This window comes from Rhodofomes roseus (genome assembly GCF_022264815.1).
Source record: "Rhodofomes roseus strain CIRM-BRFM 1785 chromosome Unknown C8Q71scaffold_9, whole genome shotgun sequence".
Taxonomy (NCBI): Eukaryota; Fungi; Basidiomycota; class Agaricomycetes; order Polyporales; family Fomitopsidaceae; genus Rhodofomes; species Rhodofomes roseus.
This window is the reverse complement of record NW_025952965.1, coordinates 313,208-330,065: the sequence shown is the minus strand read 5'-3', so window position 1 is coordinate 330,065 and position 16,858 is coordinate 313,208. Positions and strand designations below refer to the sequence as shown.

General features: G+C 56.6%; 7 protein-coding genes across 7 annotated transcripts; 5 read left to right on the top strand and 2 right to left on the bottom strand.

Annotated features, from left to right (window-relative positions):
* The first annotated feature begins 93 nt into the window (after positions 1-93).
* C8Q71DRAFT_756591 (pyruvate kinase) lies at positions 94-2,924 on the top strand. The gene is made up of 13 exons (XM_047923612.1): positions 94-687; positions 739-760; positions 813-872; positions 924-998; positions 1,055-1,095; positions 1,156-1,200; positions 1,258-1,347; positions 1,404-1,455; positions 1,506-1,966; positions 2,017-2,143; positions 2,202-2,435; positions 2,489-2,595; positions 2,653-2,924. Exons 1-13 carry the CDS (start codon positions 589-591, stop codon positions 2,830-2,832), a joined length of 1,593 nt encoding a protein of 530 aa, XP_047779210.1. The 5' UTR covers positions 94-588; the 3' UTR covers positions 2,833-2,924.
* Positions 2,925-2,940: 16 nt separating this feature from the next.
* C8Q71DRAFT_582633 (uncharacterized protein) lies at positions 2,941-5,708 on the top strand. Its single transcript, XM_047919508.1, has 5 exons — positions 2,941-3,579; positions 3,631-3,872; positions 3,928-5,147; positions 5,197-5,304; positions 5,357-5,708. Exons 1-5 carry the CDS (start codon positions 3,135-3,137, stop codon positions 5,595-5,597), a joined length of 2,256 nt encoding a protein of 751 aa, XP_047779209.1. The 5' UTR covers positions 2,941-3,134; the 3' UTR covers positions 5,598-5,708.
* A 270-nt stretch (positions 5,709-5,978) lies between these two features.
* C8Q71DRAFT_582996 (Ribulose-phosphate 3-epimerase) lies at positions 5,979-7,523 on the bottom strand. The gene is made up of 9 exons (XM_047919509.1): positions 7,252-7,523; positions 7,063-7,178; positions 6,992-7,004; positions 6,914-6,939; positions 6,778-6,860; positions 6,653-6,713; positions 6,454-6,597; positions 6,251-6,382; positions 5,979-6,187 (listed from the first exon to the last, which is right to left on the bottom strand). The coding sequence occupies exons 2-9, from the start codon at positions 7,166-7,168 to the stop codon at positions 6,069-6,071; spliced, it is 684 nt and encodes a 227-aa protein (XP_047779208.1). The 5' UTR covers positions 7,169-7,178; positions 7,252-7,523; the 3' UTR covers positions 5,979-6,068.
* C8Q71DRAFT_756575 (uncharacterized protein) lies at positions 7,378-8,405 on the top strand. The gene is made up of 4 exons (XM_047923611.1): positions 7,378-7,664; positions 7,720-7,785; positions 7,835-7,993; positions 8,047-8,405. The coding sequence occupies exons 1-4, from the start codon at positions 7,577-7,579 to the stop codon at positions 8,292-8,294; spliced, it is 561 nt and encodes a 186-aa protein (XP_047779207.1). The 5' UTR covers positions 7,378-7,576; the 3' UTR covers positions 8,295-8,405.
* Positions 8,406-9,320, bottom strand: C8Q71DRAFT_756571 (mitochondrial cytochrome c oxidase subunit VIa). The gene is made up of 6 exons (XM_047923610.1): positions 9,116-9,320; positions 9,036-9,063; positions 8,958-8,980; positions 8,772-8,897; positions 8,668-8,717; positions 8,406-8,618 (listed from the first exon to the last, which is right to left on the bottom strand). The coding sequence occupies exons 1-6, from the start codon at positions 9,249-9,251 to the stop codon at positions 8,586-8,588; spliced, it is 396 nt and encodes a 131-aa protein (XP_047779206.1). The 5' UTR covers positions 9,252-9,320; the 3' UTR covers positions 8,406-8,585.
* C8Q71DRAFT_847877 (uncharacterized protein) lies at positions 9,321-14,426 on the top strand. Its single transcript, XM_047926671.1, has 13 exons — positions 9,321-9,591; positions 9,647-9,834; positions 9,898-10,028; positions 10,084-10,461; positions 10,513-10,635; positions 10,692-11,372; positions 11,425-11,715; positions 11,769-12,158; positions 12,214-12,390; positions 12,440-12,910; positions 13,266-13,721; positions 13,769-14,167; positions 14,228-14,426. The coding sequence occupies exons 1-13, from the start codon at positions 9,449-9,451 to the stop codon at positions 14,300-14,302; spliced, it is 3,903 nt and encodes a 1,300-aa protein (XP_047779205.1). The 5' UTR covers positions 9,321-9,448; the 3' UTR covers positions 14,303-14,426.
* A 56-nt stretch (positions 14,427-14,482) lies between these two features.
* On the top strand, positions 14,483-16,716 carry C8Q71DRAFT_582501 (importin alpha protein). The gene is made up of 6 exons (XM_047919507.1): positions 14,483-14,620; positions 14,671-14,846; positions 14,897-15,076; positions 15,131-15,451; positions 15,509-16,342; positions 16,397-16,716. Exons 1-6 carry the CDS (start codon positions 14,587-14,589, stop codon positions 16,448-16,450), a joined length of 1,599 nt encoding a protein of 532 aa, XP_047779204.1. The 5' UTR covers positions 14,483-14,586; the 3' UTR covers positions 16,451-16,716.
* Positions 16,717-16,858: the final 142 nt, after the last annotated feature.

Sequence of the window (16,858 nt, the reverse complement as noted above, 5' to 3'; positions counted from 1 at the left end):
CAGCATGTGTCTCGGGCATCCTGGGCTCGTCGACACACTATCTGAGCAGGCCGTATGCGCTGCTCGGCGAAAGTCTAAGGCCAATCTGAGGCCGTCGCAGCCGTCTTGCCCTGACTGACACAGCAGGATTCCAAATTCCGCAAATAGCGGATGAGTTCCGAGCTATCGATGACTGGCTGCTGTCCACATTTCTGAATCACGACGCGGATGCCCCATCGGCGCTCGTTTCGAGCCTCATAAAGACGAGACGAGCCATCTTTCCACATCCCGCCATCTCCACCGCCTCAAAAAATCCCTGGGACGCGTCGCCGAACGCTCCTACCCGTCTCCGCTGCGTATAAAAACATCGTTGATACTTGTGAGTAGCATCAGTGCCGCACGTCGCCGCGGACGCGAGGGACGCATGTGGCGCACGGTGGTACGGCGCGTACGCCCGTACAGTGGCATTTCTGCATCGCTTTTAGCCGTCCATCGTACCACCGCTTCCCCTCTAGCTCCGCCGCTTCCCTTTTCTTTCGTCTATCCACCTATAAAAAGTCTTCGCCTGCCCACTCGCACTGCTCACCATCTCACTTAGGACCAGTAAACATGGCCGCCGCTCCCGTCACATCGCGTCTCCAATGGTTCGCAGCGCAGGACACCAGGAATGCTCCTGTGCCTACGGAGGATACCAAGTTCCACCGTAAAGTACGCACTTCTTCCGCGCCCGGGGTTATAGTTGTCTGACGCTGCTCATAGACTGCCATCATCGCGACCATTGGTGGGTCGCTCGGCGTCGCGATAGAGGTCGCAGTATGCTGATGTTGCGTTAGGTCCCAAGGTCAACAATGTTGAGATGCTGGGCAAGCTCGTCCGCGCGGGCGTGAACATTGGTGCGTTAGGACTGCCATTCGTCTTCCTTCGAAGCACTGAGACGCCAACAGTCCGCATGAACTTCTCGCACGGTTCATACGAGTACCACCAGAGCGTCATTGACAACACCAGGAAGATGGTCAAAGGCAAGTCTTGTCTGCGCGTCCCATCTCTCCGTGCGCTCATGGCTATGTTTTGACAGCCACTCCTGGAGTTCGCCCCATTGCGATTGCCCTCGACACTGTACGTTGACGCTACAAACGGAGTTTTCGATGCACTCATGGGCGCTCTTTCACTGTGCAGAAAGGTCCCGAGATTCGTACAGGTAACATGAGGAACGACCAGGACGTGAGTGTGCATTCGTCCGTCTGTGCCGATCGCATAACAAACCGATCATTCTGCTAGATAAAAATTCCCGCTGGCCACGAGTTTACCGTCTCTGTTGACCGCAAGTACTATGACATCTGCGATGACAAAGTCCTCTTCATGGATTACGTGCGTCACTCTATCTTCTTGGGTTATCATTGGTTGTGCGAACTATGCTTTCGCAGGCGAACCTTCCGAAGGTCACGGCTCCGGGCAAGTTGATTTACGTCGATGATGGTACAGTAAGCTCTCCATGAGGATGAGTGAGGAATCTCACGTGTTTTTAGGTATTCTGTCACTCCTCGTCCTTTCCATTGACGGCACGAATGTTCGCGTCCGTGCCATCAACAATGGTACCCTCTCGTCCCACAAGGGTGTCAACCTCCCCAACACCCCAGTTGACCTCCCCGCTCTGTCCGACAAGGACAAGGCGGACCTCCGCTTCGGTGTCAAGAATGGCGTTGACATGATCTTCGCTTCATTCATCCGTCGCGCCGAGGACGTTCGCGACATTCGTCAGGTCCTCGGGCCCGACGGCGCTAACATCAAGATCATTGTCAAAATCGAGAACCAGCAGGGTGTCGACAACTTCGACGAGATCTTGGCGGAGACCGACGGCGTCATGGTCGCCCGTGGTGACCTTGGTATCGAGATCCCTCCGAGCCAGGTCTTCCTCGCTCAGAAGATGATGATTGCGAAGTGCAACATGGCGGGCAAGCCTATCATTGTGGCTACACAGATGCTCGACGTAAGTGCGCTAATGCAGTCTAAGCCGCCAATGCTCACCGGCATTTGTAGTCAATGATGAACAACCCCAGGCCGACTCGTGCTGAAGTCAGCGACGTTGCCAACGCTGTTCTGGATGGCGCTGACTGTGTCATGTTGTCTGGCGAGAGTGCCAAGGGTGCTTACCCCCTCGAATCCGGTATGCAGTGTCCGCTCTGACGCCGCCCTACCTTGTATATTGACCCTCGCTGCTCTAGTACTCATGATGGCGGAGTGCTGCTTGCTCGCGGAGTCGATGATCTGCTACCCTCCTCTCTACGACGAGCTCCGTCTTACCACGCCTCGTCCTACTGAGACTACTGAGACCGTGGCCGTCTCGGCGGTCGGTGCGGCTCTCGAGCAGAGCGCCAATGCCATCGTCGTCCTTTCCACGAGTGGGAACACGGCTCGCCTTATCTCCAAGTACCGTCCTAACGTCCCAATCATCACCGGTGAGTGCTAGCCGGTATGAAGACGTTGCCCGCCATCTGACACTTGTGGTCAGTTACCCGTAACGAGCAGACCGCCCGCCAAATTCACCTGCACCGCGGCTGCTATCCGTTCTGGTACCCTGAGCCCCGTGGCATCGAGGCTCACCAATGGCAGACGGACGTGAGTATTGTCGCCACTATTCCTGGATTGATTCTCATCACGGCGTGTTTCGTCCAGGTCGACAACCGCATCCGCTTTGGCCTGCGCAATGCACTGAAGATGAACATCATCAAGCCTGGCGGTACTATCATCGCTGTGCAGGGCTGGAAGGGTGGCTTGGGTCACACAAACACGCTCCGTGTTCTGTCTGTGCCGACCGACCCCGTTGACCTCGAGCAGCAGCCGTTGAGCGGATGAGTTGCTTTGTGGATGTCGTTGTAATTGCAATCCTGGGGTCGATGCCATGTATGAGTGCAGTAAATAGAAGTCAATGTATAGATTTTGCTGTGTTTTCTGAGAGTGGCTGTCTGCGTGATCTGCGATCTGGGACGGGCAACGTAGCGCCTTCACGTGGCAGCACTGAGATCGCGCCTGCGCCTGCGGTACTGGTCGACCTTTCACGAGACAGCAACTCTCCCCAGCCTCCTCTCGCTCCCCGGCCAACGCCATCCTCGCAGAACCTCTCCTGCTGGCCACGTAGAAGAGATCACGCCGCCAGCATGGCGTCCTCGTCCGTGTACTACCAGCAGAACGGGAACGGCTACTCCGACAAGCCGCTGTACAATGGCCTCCCAACGCATTCCACCGCCGTCCGCGAAAAGTGGCACAGACACCACCATACGTCCTCCTGGCTGCTTCCACTCTCCCTCCCCATCCCAGGCGTGCGCACGCGTCGTCTGCGGATCATGACCCCCAACCCTGCACGACTGCACCAATTCACCGTCACTCGGTTCGGCCGGAGACGAGGGCCGCTTGTGCTGTTCATAGGTGTCATCGTCACCGTGTTCACCATCTTCGCGCTACACAAGCGGTTTGCGACACCAGAAAAAAATTGGCCGACGCTCTCGCCTGGAGACCCGTCCACGTTGGTCTATAAGCGCGAAGACCTCCAGCGAATATGGGAATGGGAGATTGCCGCAGGGCACTATCCGAGCAGCCAGAAGCGTGCGTCTACCTGAACTGGCTGTCAGCAGCGCGAACTAACCTTGCATGCAGTTCCCAAGCAATTAGGCTTGTCCGCGCCACCATACAACCCGGCACTCCCTGCCAAGAAGTCAGCTACGATACCCTCACGATACAGGTCGCCTACCGCGACTGACACGATCGGGACTGGCTCACAGCGCGTGTACCTCGATATACAGTCGAAAGCGCCCAGCGTCGCTTACCCGCCCAGGCCTGTGTCAGGGAGCGTGGCGGACTTGGATGTCGTGATGGAGCATTGCGAGTTCCCCAAGAAGGTATGTTGTTACCCCCGTACTCTTCATGGTGCTAAAGTTCACTATGCGCCCACAGTACGTCAGGGACTGCTTGGAAGTACTCCGCATAGGAGCTGGTCTGGATAACCAGGCACGCCTCCGGAGAGGGAAGATGGACGACTGGAAGTATGTTTTCCTCGAGGACGGCCCAGGGGACAATGTCACAGACTCCGATGCTATCAGACCGAACTACCCGCACAAGGCGCATGCTGACTCCGACGTCAGCTCAGACTTCCCGAAGAAGCGTGGTGCTGAATGGGAGCTACCTATAAGGTTGGGCACACCTCCTAAGTACCGGCCTTACAACGACCAGCCGGCTTCCTGTGACGATGAGAACCCTCGCTATTTCCACATGTTCTGGACCGGGTCGTTCACCGACAAGCCATATCTCGCACTGCTCTCCTACTTGTTCACGCAGAACCTGGGACTGCATCTCGACAACGAGCACCTCGACCCGAAGGTCTGCCGCCCCAAGTTCATCCTGTGGATCAGCCCGGGTCCTGCAGCAGTGCCCCCTGGTCCCAATGCCCTGCGCGAGATGTACGACGGCCTCAAAGCTAACCCATGGGCATCGCCATTTCTCCATCCGCGGTTCAAGGACATCATCGAGTTCAGACTGTGGAACACTACGGAACAGCTGGACGGTATCCCCGAGCTCAAGGACGAGTGGAGGGCTATGCGTGAGAGCCTCTTCAACTCGGGAGGTTTCGTGGAGAAGGTCCCTGTCAACGCCGTACAGGAGCAGAGCACGGAGACTGCCGGCGAAGACGAGGATGCGACCGTCGCTGCTGCCCCTGCTCCTACCACCGGCGGCAGCGGCCACGAAGACAAGGTGAACCGTGTCGGGTCGAAGTCGGCTTCAGAGTATGATCGGCTGTCCGTCATTCTTTCGGACATGGCGCGCTTCGTGCTCTGTCACCGCTTTGGAGGCATCTACCTCGACGCGGACACTATTTTCCTCCGCGATTGGGAGGAGTTGTGGGGATGGCGGGGCGCGTTCGCCTACAGGTGGTCTCGTCTGGAGAAGTACAACACTGCGGTCCTCCGGATGAACAAGAATTCCGCCCTGGGCACGTTCCTCTTCCGGACGGCACTGAAGAACGGTCTGGACTTCCACCCGATGACGGTTTCGCGATACACGAAGGATGCTTATCTGGAGGGTCTACTTTTGCGTCTCCCGGATGCGCTGTTCGATTCGGCCTGGCTGAATACCGAGTACTATCAGCGGGATCGTCCGCCTCAGCCCTACTTGGCCGAGTACGTGTGCAGAATTGTCTCTCCATTACAATGCCTCATGTTTTCGCAGCTTCAGCCACCTCTTCGACACTCCACGGGATCTGAGTGCTGCCCCAGGGGCACTTGGGTTTGACGGCTTCTATAAGGGCGCGTACTCGTATCATTTCCACAACTTTTGGTGAGCGCCTTTCTTTGCGTGTTATTTCGCCACGTTGACGGCGTCCCCGCAGGTGGAGACCATTTGATCCATCTCGCAATTGGCCCGACTTGGGCGAGCGCTTCATCAACGGTGAGCGCATCGCTCGCGCGACCGCGGCTGCGGAATCCGGTCAGATCATTCCCGACCAGGAGGACGATGTAGTGGGGAACGACAAGCGCGACCTCGACTGGGCGGCCGTGCTGAAGCGGACGTTCGAGGCATACATCCGGGGGGAGAGGCCGAACATGTACGGAGAGTGGCTGCGGTGGTGAGTCGCCCCTGGACATCGAACAGTAACTTGCGCTCCACGTCCGCCGGGCTTGAGGCTGTCGGCTTGGTGCGTGGACCCCGGGAGAGGTCCGTGCTGGCGTGGCGGCCATGTGTTGCGTTACGGCCCTGTAGTGCGGGGTCGCTATAGAGAACACCTAGCTTCGACGGCTCTTCTATAATGTCTCTTCGCTTTACCACTAGCTTTCTGTAATGTACTGGAACTATGACGCTCGTTTGGATATGCTGTGGCAGGACTGGACTACTAGTGGGGTTCATCTTATGTCGAGCGAGCATGGATTCAGTAGCATATATAAGTAAATCGAATATGTTTATGCAGTCGTCAAGCAGTCCAGAGTATGATACCCGATACGTAAACACAGTTTATTTCATGCAGTCCGAATATGTAGTAGCTACAGATGTTGTGGTAACTTCGTCTGGCGGCTCGCTGGAACCGTGTTGGGTATGTCGCGCCTCTATTTCGCTGCCGCGATCTTCGCTTGCGCAGTATCCACAGTCTGCTTCAATAGCGAGATGACCTCGTCTGGGTTCTCCGCGCCAAAGATGGCAGTGCCCGCCACGATGACGTTGCTTCCTGTTCGCCGCACAGCATTTGCATCTAACCAGCTGCGCAGTTGACACGGGGGCGAGCACTCACCTGCGTCTGCACAGACATCGATCGTCTTCGGCCCCACACCGCCGTCGACCTCGATATCCTTGTCCGGGAAGCGTGCGCGCAGCTCGGCCACCTTGGGAACGCAGCGGTCGAGGAATTTCTGGCCGCCGCGACCTGCATAGCATGACCTCAGTAATTGACCCGCGCACGTCCGGACACAGATCGCTGCCGTAATGGAGACGCACCCGGATAGACCGTCATGACGAGGAGCATGTCCGCTGCCTGAGCGACCTCGTCGGAGATGGCGGTGGAGGGCGTGTCGGGCGAGATGGCGACGCCGGCCTTCATCTTGCGCTCATGGATCGCCTGGATGAGCGGGAGGGGATCCGCTGTCGGGGGGATTCGTGCGGGGAACCGGGGCCTGTATGAGTAGGAGGTGCTTACATGTTGCCTCGAGGTGGAAGCAGTAGAGCGAGCCGCCTGCGTCGGCGATGTCGTTGACCCACTGCGGGCGCTCCGTGCGTGAACGTTCCGTGATATGCTTCAGCAGGCTGGGGAGGGCGGCGTACCTTCTCTGGTTGGGCGACCATCATATGGCAGTCCATGAAGATGCCTGGTACGCCCTTTGACACACATGACAAGATGGGAGCACCTGTGCTATGATGAGCAGAGGTTGCATAGGTTCGAGGGATGGGTCGGACGTACCCATGGTAATGTTTGGCACGAAGTGGCTTGGGCGCAAGGGTCAGTGCCGCAAGCCCCGTGTGTGCTCAATGGGCTCACCCGTCCATGACATCTGCAGCGATGTGTGGTTGATCAACGCGTTGTGCACGGCCTTGCATTCCGCGACGCACCCATGTGCAGCCATTCTGCGCCGCTCTTGATCATCCGCTTGCACTCTGCGGTGAGCTGGCCGAAGTCGGACGCGAGGACAGAGGGGGAGATGATTGCGCGAGGCATGGCTGGGTAGCTGGGTGGTGGAGGGCGAGTGAGTGTGGATGCGGATGCTGAGTGTATTCTGCGGCCGATGAGAATGGGCTCACTGAGAATGCCCGATCGCGACGATAGCGCGTGCGGCCGAGCGGGGTCACGTGGGGCGCGCCGCGCTGCACCGGAGTGGGGAGTCGGGACCCTGGACAGTGGGCACTGGGCGGGCGACGTCGCCGCTCCACTCGCAGCGCGGATCGGCGCACACCCATCACAGCCCGCTGACCTGACCGACAGTAGAACCGCAGCCAATCCCAGCCCGTGCACTGCCTCGAATACCCTGGGTCCTAAGTATATAAGCCCAGGCATGCAGAAAGCATGTGCATCTCATAGCAACCCCTCTTCGATCTTTTCCTTCTAACGCCCTTTACGCCGCCCACCATGTTCGCAAAAACATCCCAACTTGTCCTCGGTCTCCTCTGCGCCGCAGCTGTAGTGAATGCTTCGCCCTACCAGGAGAAGCGTGATCGTAAGTACAGCACACCGGATGGTAGGACATAGCTGATCGACTTCGTATGATGCAGTGAGCAGCGTCTTCAGCTCGGTCACATCCGTGATCGGCTCCGTAGCTACTCAAGCCACCTCTGCTGGTATGTCCGTCTGCGCCTCTTCATTCCTCTCTTCTGACACGCTTCCCAGCTGGTTCCATATTCACCGACGCAACGTCTTTCGATGGCAGCATTGCCAGTGGTGCGACGTCTTTGGGTGGCAGCATTGCCAGTGAGGCTACTTCACTAGGAGGTAGCATTGCCAGTGAAGCTACTTCTGCCGCCGGCAGCATCGCTACTGAAGTCACCTGTAAGTGTCACTGGCACTTTGTTGTGTTGACCCGTACTGACCCTTCAATTCAGCTCTTGGTGGACAAGCCTACACCATCGTTACCTCCGAGGGCGGCGAAGCTATCACGCTCGCGACTAGCGGTGCCGGCGTCGCCACCAGCTTCGCTGGCTCTTATTACACTGCCGTTGCTGCTGCGAGCGGCGGAACTTCCTCGAACGCCGCTCTGGGCATGCATTCGCTCACCGTATCGGTGCCCCTCCTCACGAGTCTGCTTGTTGCTTTCAGCGGGGTGTTCTTGGGTGCCTGGGTTACGCTCTAAGCTTACTTTTGTTGCATCATTTATATGCTTTGCGCCTCACATGTTCGCGCACCACATACCTTACACTTCGATCTTCTTCTGACCTACTATAAGTTGCAAGACGCACAGACACTTCTCTCATAATGAGGAATGATGTATATCCAGGTCGGACATGACATAGGCGGGCGAGCTGCGGTACGGTGCCTCGATCGGCCTCGGTCAAGCCAGTAAGCGGGCTGTTGATGGTGGTTCCTTGCCAGACTCGCCGAGAATCAGTGCAGTATTCGAGGCCTTCGGGGACCGTACAGCCATCTACTCCTCCTCCTCCTCCATGTTCTTCTGGGTCTGTACGGGGCGTCAGACGAGCCGGAAGGAGCCAGCAAAGGGTACCCACATGAGGGTTGAAGAAGAGCGAGTTATTGCCCCAGGGGAACGGTCCGCTCTCTGTGCGTCATACGGTCAATGACACTCCAGTCTTGGACGCAAAATACGACATACTACGCATGTTAATGTACTCGTAATTGGGGACGGGGGGAAGCTTGCCGCCATTCTCGGCCTTGAGGTGCTCAAAGTGCTCCATATGCTCAGTCTCAACCTTGTAGACCCAGATCGAAGTCACGATGACTAAAGGACTCGGCGTGAATACAACTGCATCGCGTCACGGTGCCTACAGACAACACTCACCGGCGGGAATGCAAACGTAGTAGCTTGCGCAGACCACGACGTGAGGCCACAAGAACTTCTTCATTTTATTCGACTTACCTGATCTTGCGCCAGAGCTCAGAGGTCTCTGTATAGCACACGTCAGGAGCCAATCCCCGACGCGACCAAAGGCGACCTACGACCAGCGTGCTCGCTCTCGGCGGCCTGCTTCTCCCAAAACCGCTTGACAGCATCCATATTCACATCATTAGAAAGACCGCGAGAGCGGGGGAGTGCGCGCAGCGCAAGGCGGCGGGCGAGGAGGGACGTCGACATCGTCGAGGATTTGAATCGGGCAGGATAACAGCGGTACGGGTAAGGACTGGAGGAACACGGGAGGCGGCAAGCGCTCGCGGGCGAGGACAGCGTGCTTACGTCATTTGCGGCACGTGAGGCGCACGAAGGCTGCACTGACGCGTCGCGCGAGTACGCAAGTGCGCCTGCAAGGCTTTCTCTCTCGTTGCTCGCAGAATATGGTCCGCCCACAGTCCTCCGCCGCCGGCGTGCTCGCCCTCCTCTCGGAGCCCGAGCCCCTGCTCAAGCAGCATGCGCTGAAGCGGCTGAATGACATCGTTCCCCAGTTCTGGGCGGAGATCTCGGAGTACATCGCTCTTATGTGCGTATGCCTGCTGGGTTTTCGCGTTTCTTGACTGACGGCGGGCGTGGTTCAGTGAGTCGCTCTCGGAGAGCGACGAAATCTCGCGGGAAGCACGGGATCTGGCTGCGCTGTTGGCGAGCAAGGTCTACTACTACCTCGGGGAGTATGACGAAGCTCTCTCGTTCGCGCTTGCGGCGGGGGGCGCGTTCGAGGCTACCGCGGCCACTCCTGGTGCAGGCGAATACGTGGAGACTGTAATATGTGAGTAACGGACATGACATGGCGGTTGTTCTCTTCGTGAAGCTGACCGGTTCTGCGTTGTAGCCAAGGCCATTGACCGCTACATCAGTCAACGATTGGCAGAGCAAGCGGGAGAGGGCAAGGTTGACCCCAAGCTTCAAAGCATCATTGAGGGCATCTTCACGCGCTGTATCTCGGACGGCGAATTGAAGCAGGTTGGTGAAGATTACCGTGCTGTACCTGTGTATGCCTGACCAGTTGCTTGTATAGGCAATAGGCATTGCGCTTGAGTCGCGACGTCTAGACGTGATCAAGCACATCTACAATACAACCCACGATGTCAACCTCCTCTCCTACACGATGGAGGCCGTGCTTGACACGGCATTCCCCCTCGCATACCGCGATCAGGTCCTACGATTCATTCTCCCATTATTCCCCTCTCTCTCAAGCGAGAACAAGTCTCCTCATGTCTATTCTGTCACTCGACTGCTCGTCACTCTGAGCTCTGCCGAGCTCACCGTCCCTCTTATCAACTCGCTGGTGCCCAAGGACAGTTTGCTCGCGTACCAGATGGCGTTTGACTTGGTAGAGGGTGGCGCGCAAGACTACCTGGAGAGTGTGCGCAAGGAGTTGCCGGAAGGCGAGGGAGTACGTCCCGACAAAATTAGGTTGCAGGCGTAATGACTGACAGTGCATCAGGACTCGAAAGCAATATATGACAAGCTACGCCGGATTCTGCTTGGCCAGGAGTCCATCAAGCTTTACCTTGAGTTCCTCAAGCGCAACAACAAGACTGATATGCTCATTCTCAAGAACACGAAGGTTAGTTCAACGGCATCTCATTTGGCCCGCATATTTACGCGGCGATTTTGCGACAGGATTCCTTGGAAGCACGATCGTCCGTATACCACGTCGCCCTGACTCTTCAGAACGCATTCATGCACTCGGGGACAACATCAGATGCCTTCCTGCGGGAGAACCTCGAATGGCTTGGTCTGGCCACGAACTGGGCCAAGTTTTCCGCGACCGCTGCCCTCGGTGTGATCCACAAGGGTCACTTCGAGGAGAGCATGAACATCCTCGGTCCCTATCTTCCTCAGCAGGGTGGCAACGACAGTGGCATCCCCGGTGCACAGTACTCGGAAGGTGGCGCACTCTACGCTCTCGGCCTCGTCAACGCCGGCGTCGGTAGCGGCCGCCAGGTGGAGGAGTACCTCCGGAACATGCTCCGGGAGTCTCAGAACGACGTCGTGCAGCATGGCGCGGCGCTCGGCCTCGGTGTCGCGGGCATGGGTGGCAAGAACGCGGAGACGTACGAGGAGCTCAAGCAGGCGTTGTTCCGCGAGGACTCGGCTGTTGCGGGTGAGGCGGCTGGGTATGCTATGGGTCTGATCATGCTCGGTACGGCGGATGCTACGGCGTCGGAGGAGATGCTGCAGTACGCGAGGGAGACGGAGCATGAGAAGATCATCCGGGGTATTGCTATCGGTATTGCTTTTATCTACTACGGCAAGCAGGAGGAGGCCGACAGCATCGTGAAGGTCCTCTTGGCTGAGAAGGTGGGCTGAGCGCATTTGCTTCCTGGAGAACGGATGATTGACCTGTTGACAGGGTGGTGACTGGCGAACGGCCATCCTCCGGTACGGCGGTGTCTTTACACTTGCTCTTGCGTACGCGGGGACATCGAACAACAATGCAATGCGGCAACTCTTGCACATCGCTGTGTCCGACACCTCGGATGATGTGCGGAGAGCTGCCGTCGTCTCATTAGCGTTCGTGCTGTTCAAGAACCCCGCACAGGTGCCTCGTATCGTGCAACTGCTGAGTGAGAGTTATAATCCTCACGTGCGGTGCGGTGCGACCCTTGCGCTGGGTATTGCTTGCGCGGGCACTGGCCTCCAAGTATGTTTACCGCCATTCCTCGCGTATATACTATGCTCATTGCCACGTTACAGGATGCTGTAGACATTTTGGAGCCCATGACCAAGGACAGCGTCGACTTCGTACGCCAAGGCGCCCTCATCGCACTCGGCATGGTCTTGGTCGAGCAGTCGGAGGCGTCAACCCCGTCGCTCGCTTCGACGCGCGCTCTGTACGCGAAGATCGTTGCCGACAAGCACGAGGACCCCATGGCTCGGTTCGGCGCTGCTCTGGGACAAGGCTTAATCGACGCGGGTGGTCGCAACGTCACCATCAGCTTGCAGAGCCGTGCCGGTAGCCGCAACACGAACGCCATCGTCGGTATGGTGCTATTTTGCCAGTTCTGGTACTGGTACCCTCTTGCGCACTGTGCATGCCTTGCGTTCGACCCAACGGCCATCATTGGGTTGGATGGCACTCTCCAGGTGGGTGGTTTGGTGACTGTAGCGGAGAGGCATGCATGCTGATTGACTTTTGCAGGCACCGAAGTTCGAATTCATCTCCAATGCTCGCCCGACTCTGTTCGCTTACCCCGCACCCACAAAACCGCCAAAGAAGGAGGCTGTCGCTAAGGTTGCGACTGCTGTTCTTTCCACGACTGCCCGTGCGAAGGCGAGGGAAAAGAAGAAAGCTGCCGAAGGCGAGACCGGGGTAGTGGTACGTATCCTGCTGCATATCATTGTTCACTTTGTTGACCTTGGGGCAGGATGAGAAGCCGGAGGCAAAGAAAGACGGTGACGTCGAGATGAAGGACAGCGAGGCATCCACATCTACACCCAAGCGCAAGGAGTCAACTTTCGAGAAGCTGCCCAACTTCTCTCGTGTTGTACCTGCCCAGGTACCTTACATCAGCTTCCCGCAAGATAGCAGGTATCAGCCAGTCAGGGTGGTGTCGACACGAAGTAGCCCTTCGGCGAAGGGTAACAAGGCGCCGAAATCGTCCCTTGTACCAGGCCTCACATCGGAACGATACGCGGGTGGTGGTGGCATCCTGATCCTTGCAGACCAGCGTCCTGACGAGGAGCCCGACTACATCGAGTTCGAGACGCAGGCCATTATCGCTGCGAACCAGGCTGTCGCCGCTGCCGATGATCGTGCAGCACATGTCTCAGAGGGCCGCCACATCGCACTCGACGAAAATGCTCCTGAAGTGACATCCCCACCAGAATCGTTCGAGGTGCGTCAAAATCTTCTATGCTTCCTCGTCATGCTAAGATTTGGCTTCAGTACCCATTTGATAATGACACATGAACACTTTCGCTGTAACGTCGGATATATGTGTACTCGTCGCAATTGCATTTCGTTGAGCTCTCGTTTGTTCTTGTGTGCCCTGGTCTCGTGAAGCTGACGTGCTTTTGTTGCTGAATGATTCGTTCGGCGTCCCTTTGAAGTGCTGACTGATAAGGTTTTTATCTGACGTCAACTTCGGGAACACATATATTCTTGCTCTGGTCCTGTCCAGAGACTCCCTGCCACGGACCGTCATGTCGCTGATCAATGGTGTTCGCATTGCGATCCTAGACGACTATCAGTCAGTTGCTCTCACGAGTGCAGACTGGTCTCCTCTTGCAGGCAAGGTCCAAATCGACGTGTACCATGACACGCTTGCCGACGAAGATGCCCTTGTCCGCCGGCTGGAGCCCTATGCCATCATATGCGCTATGAGAGAGCGCACGAAGTTCACGGCGTCTCTACTCGACAGGTTGCCGAATCTCAGGCTCATAGCCACTACGGGGCCGCGTAATGCTGGCATAGATGTTGCTCATGCCAAAACAAGAGGAGTTGTCGTCTCTGGGACATCGGGCAGAGGCAATTCTACCTTGGAGCATATATGGGCTCTGATCTTGGCCACGGCCAGATATGTGGCCATCGAAGACGCGAATACGAAGCAAGGCAAGCCTCAGTGGCAGTCGTTTGTGCCCATGGGGCTCAAGGGCAAGACCCTTGGTCTGGTGGGACTGGGCAACCTTGGGGCCCGTACTGCAAATGTTAGTCTCACCATGCAGAGTGATTCGCGATTGACTGGCTTCTGTAGATCGCCAAGGCATTCGAGATGAATGTCATCGCCTGGTCACCGCACCTCACTCCTGAGCGAGCCGCCGCGGGAGGGGCTACGTACATACCGACCAAAGAAGAGCTGTTCAGACGCAGCGATGTTGTGTCGGTTCATATGGTCCTCTCAGAGCGCACCCGTCGTCTCGTCACGGGCGCGGACTTGGCCCTGATGAAGCCTACCGCGTTCTTCATCAACACGTCTCGGGGACCGATCGTGGACGAGGGTGCTTTGGTTGAGGTCTTGCGGCAGAGGGGGATTGCTGGTGCCGGGTTAGACGTGTTCAACGTCGAGCCTCTGCCTCTGGACCACCCACTCCGCAGGCTGGACAATGTAACCCTCACTCCCCACACAGGGTACGTGAGCGACGATAATTACGCGGTGAGTTGACGGCTATCGCAAAGTTCATCCCAGTTGCGTTCTCTAATCAGTCAAACATAGGCATTCTGGTCTGACACGGTGGACAATATTACCAGCTTCCTGGATGGCAAGCCCAAACGGGTGTTAGAGCAGTGAAATCAGAGAGTCCAGTGTATTTCTCCTTTCCACGGGGCGCCCACAACAATATATGTTCATACACCGTACCATTGTACATGGGCATTGCACTCAGAAGTAAATATAAACGCGCTCGTAGATACTTAACGGAAGTCAACTGAGTGACTCATTCTCGCGGATGCGTCACTGCGTGATGACAGACATGTGACCGTGACAGTCCACGCGCCGCTCTTTGTCGAGCGAGATCGTCTTCCGCGCGTTTCTTGTCTTTTCACTCGTTACTGCCCACCACATCTTCGCTCATCATGGACGCGTCTCGTATGGCCCATCGTAAGAACGGTGAGTATGATGAAATGGCAGACGACGCGTATAATAAACCCGTGCTGCAGAATACAAAAACAAGGGCGGTCTGAAGCAGGAAGACCTGCGGCGTAGACGCGAGGAGCAGCAGGTTGAGATTAGACGACAGAAGAGAGAGGAGAACATCAGCAAGAGGCGTAATTTCCTACCGTCGACTACTGGCGACTCCGATGATGAGGGTGGTCCTACGTCCTGGGAGACCCCGGTAAGTGTCCATCGTCGGTATCTGTGGCTCTCAAGCTAATGATATCGCAGCTGGCTGAGGACTTGATCACCAACGTCTTCTCCGATGACCCCGATCTTCAATTGGACGCTACCACCAAGTTCCGCAAGCTCCTGTCGAAGGAGAAGAACCCTCCGATCGAGCGCGTCATTGAATGCGGGGTAGTGCCGCGTTTCGTTCAATTCTTGCAGGGCGACAACCCTATGCTCCAGGTTTGTACAATGAGCTCACACCTCATTATAACATTGTGCTCATCATGACCTTAGTTCGAGGCAGCATGGGCGCTTACTAACATCGCGTCGGGCACAGCAGAGCATACTCAAGTCGTTATCAACGCAGGCGCCGTGCCCGAGTTCATCAAGTTGCTCTCGTCGTCGGTGTTGGACGTTAGGGAGCAGGCTGTCTGGGCCCTGGGGAACATTGCTGGCGACAGTCCGCAATGCAGAGATTATGTCCTTCAGCAGGGCGCTCTCCGACCGCTTCTGCAGCTACTCAGCGAAAACCATAAGCTCAGCATGCTGAGAAACGCCACCTGGACACTCAGCAACTTCTGCAGGGGCAAGTCACCGCAGCCGGATTGGGAACTCGTAAGCTTTCGCGTTGTGGTCAAGAGCAAGCACGATACTGACATTCTGACTTCTTAGATCTCACCAGCATTGACGGTTCTCACGAAGTTGATCTATTCTTTGGACGACGAGATTTTGATCGACGCGTGCTGGGCCATCTCCTACCTTTCTGATGGTTCCAACGACAAGATCCAAGCCGTCATCGAGTCCGGTGTCTGCAGGCGACTCGTGGATCTCCTCATGCACCCCTCGACTTCGGTGCAGACACCCGCCTTGCGGTCTGTCGGAAACATCGTGACTGGTGACGACCTGCAGACGCAAGTCGTGATCACGTCCGGTGCCCTCCCTGCTCTCTTGTCGCTGCTATCTTCTCCCAAGGAGGGCATCCGCAAGGAGTCATGCTGGACGATCTCCAACGTCACGGCTGGGTCCCCGCCGCAGATCCAGGCCGTCATCGACGCGAACATTATCCCTCCTCTCATCAACATCCTTCAGAACGCCGACTTTAAGACGCGGAAGGAGGCGTGCTGGGCGATTTCGAACGCCACATCCGGTGGCCTCCAGGAGCCGTCTCAAATTCGGTACCTCGTCTCTCAGGGCTGCATCAAGCCGCTGTGCGAGCTCCTCACCATGATGGACAACAAGATCATCCAGGTGGCACTGGACGGTCTCGACAACATCCTCAAGGTGGGAGAGATGGACAAGCAGGCGGCTGGTCCTGGGGCCCTCAACCAATACGCGGTGTATGTTGAGGAGGCGGGAGGCATGGTTACCATCCACAACCTCCAGCAGCACGACAACCTGGAGATCTACAAGAAGGCGTTCAACATCATGGACAAGTACTTCCCTGACGACGAGGAGGTCGATGCCGGCATCAGCGCGGCCAATGTTGATGCTTCGGGTGCTTTCGCGGTACGTATCATGTTCTCTTCCACCGCTTCAATGACTCACATCCACTTGCTGCAGTTCAACCAAGAGGGTGCTGCTCCCCCTCCGGGTGGTTTCAGCTTCGGTCAGTAATTTAGACATGTGTCAGGTTTCTTTTGGTGCGAACGATACGCGCCGTTCAGTATCATGGATTGCTAGTGCCAAGTTTGTAATCGTACGCCTCAGACCGAATATCCCATCACCTCCCCATCATCGCACATATTGTTACAGCTCAAATACCATGTTTTATTATGCGTACGATTGTGAACCGACCGACAATGCATGTGTTTCATTGACAGACAGGTCAGGGACATACGGCGAGAGTCGCGAGACCAGGAGAGGTGCTGTAAGTCAGGGGAATATTTGTCTTCGGCATGCTCTACAGTCTCATTTACACATACATGTACAATGGGTCTTCATGTAAGCCTCATTGTTCATATTATCCTGCCTCCGGCTGTCTGTGACAAACATCCCTCAAGGCTCTCTCGTCCCCGTGTCGCC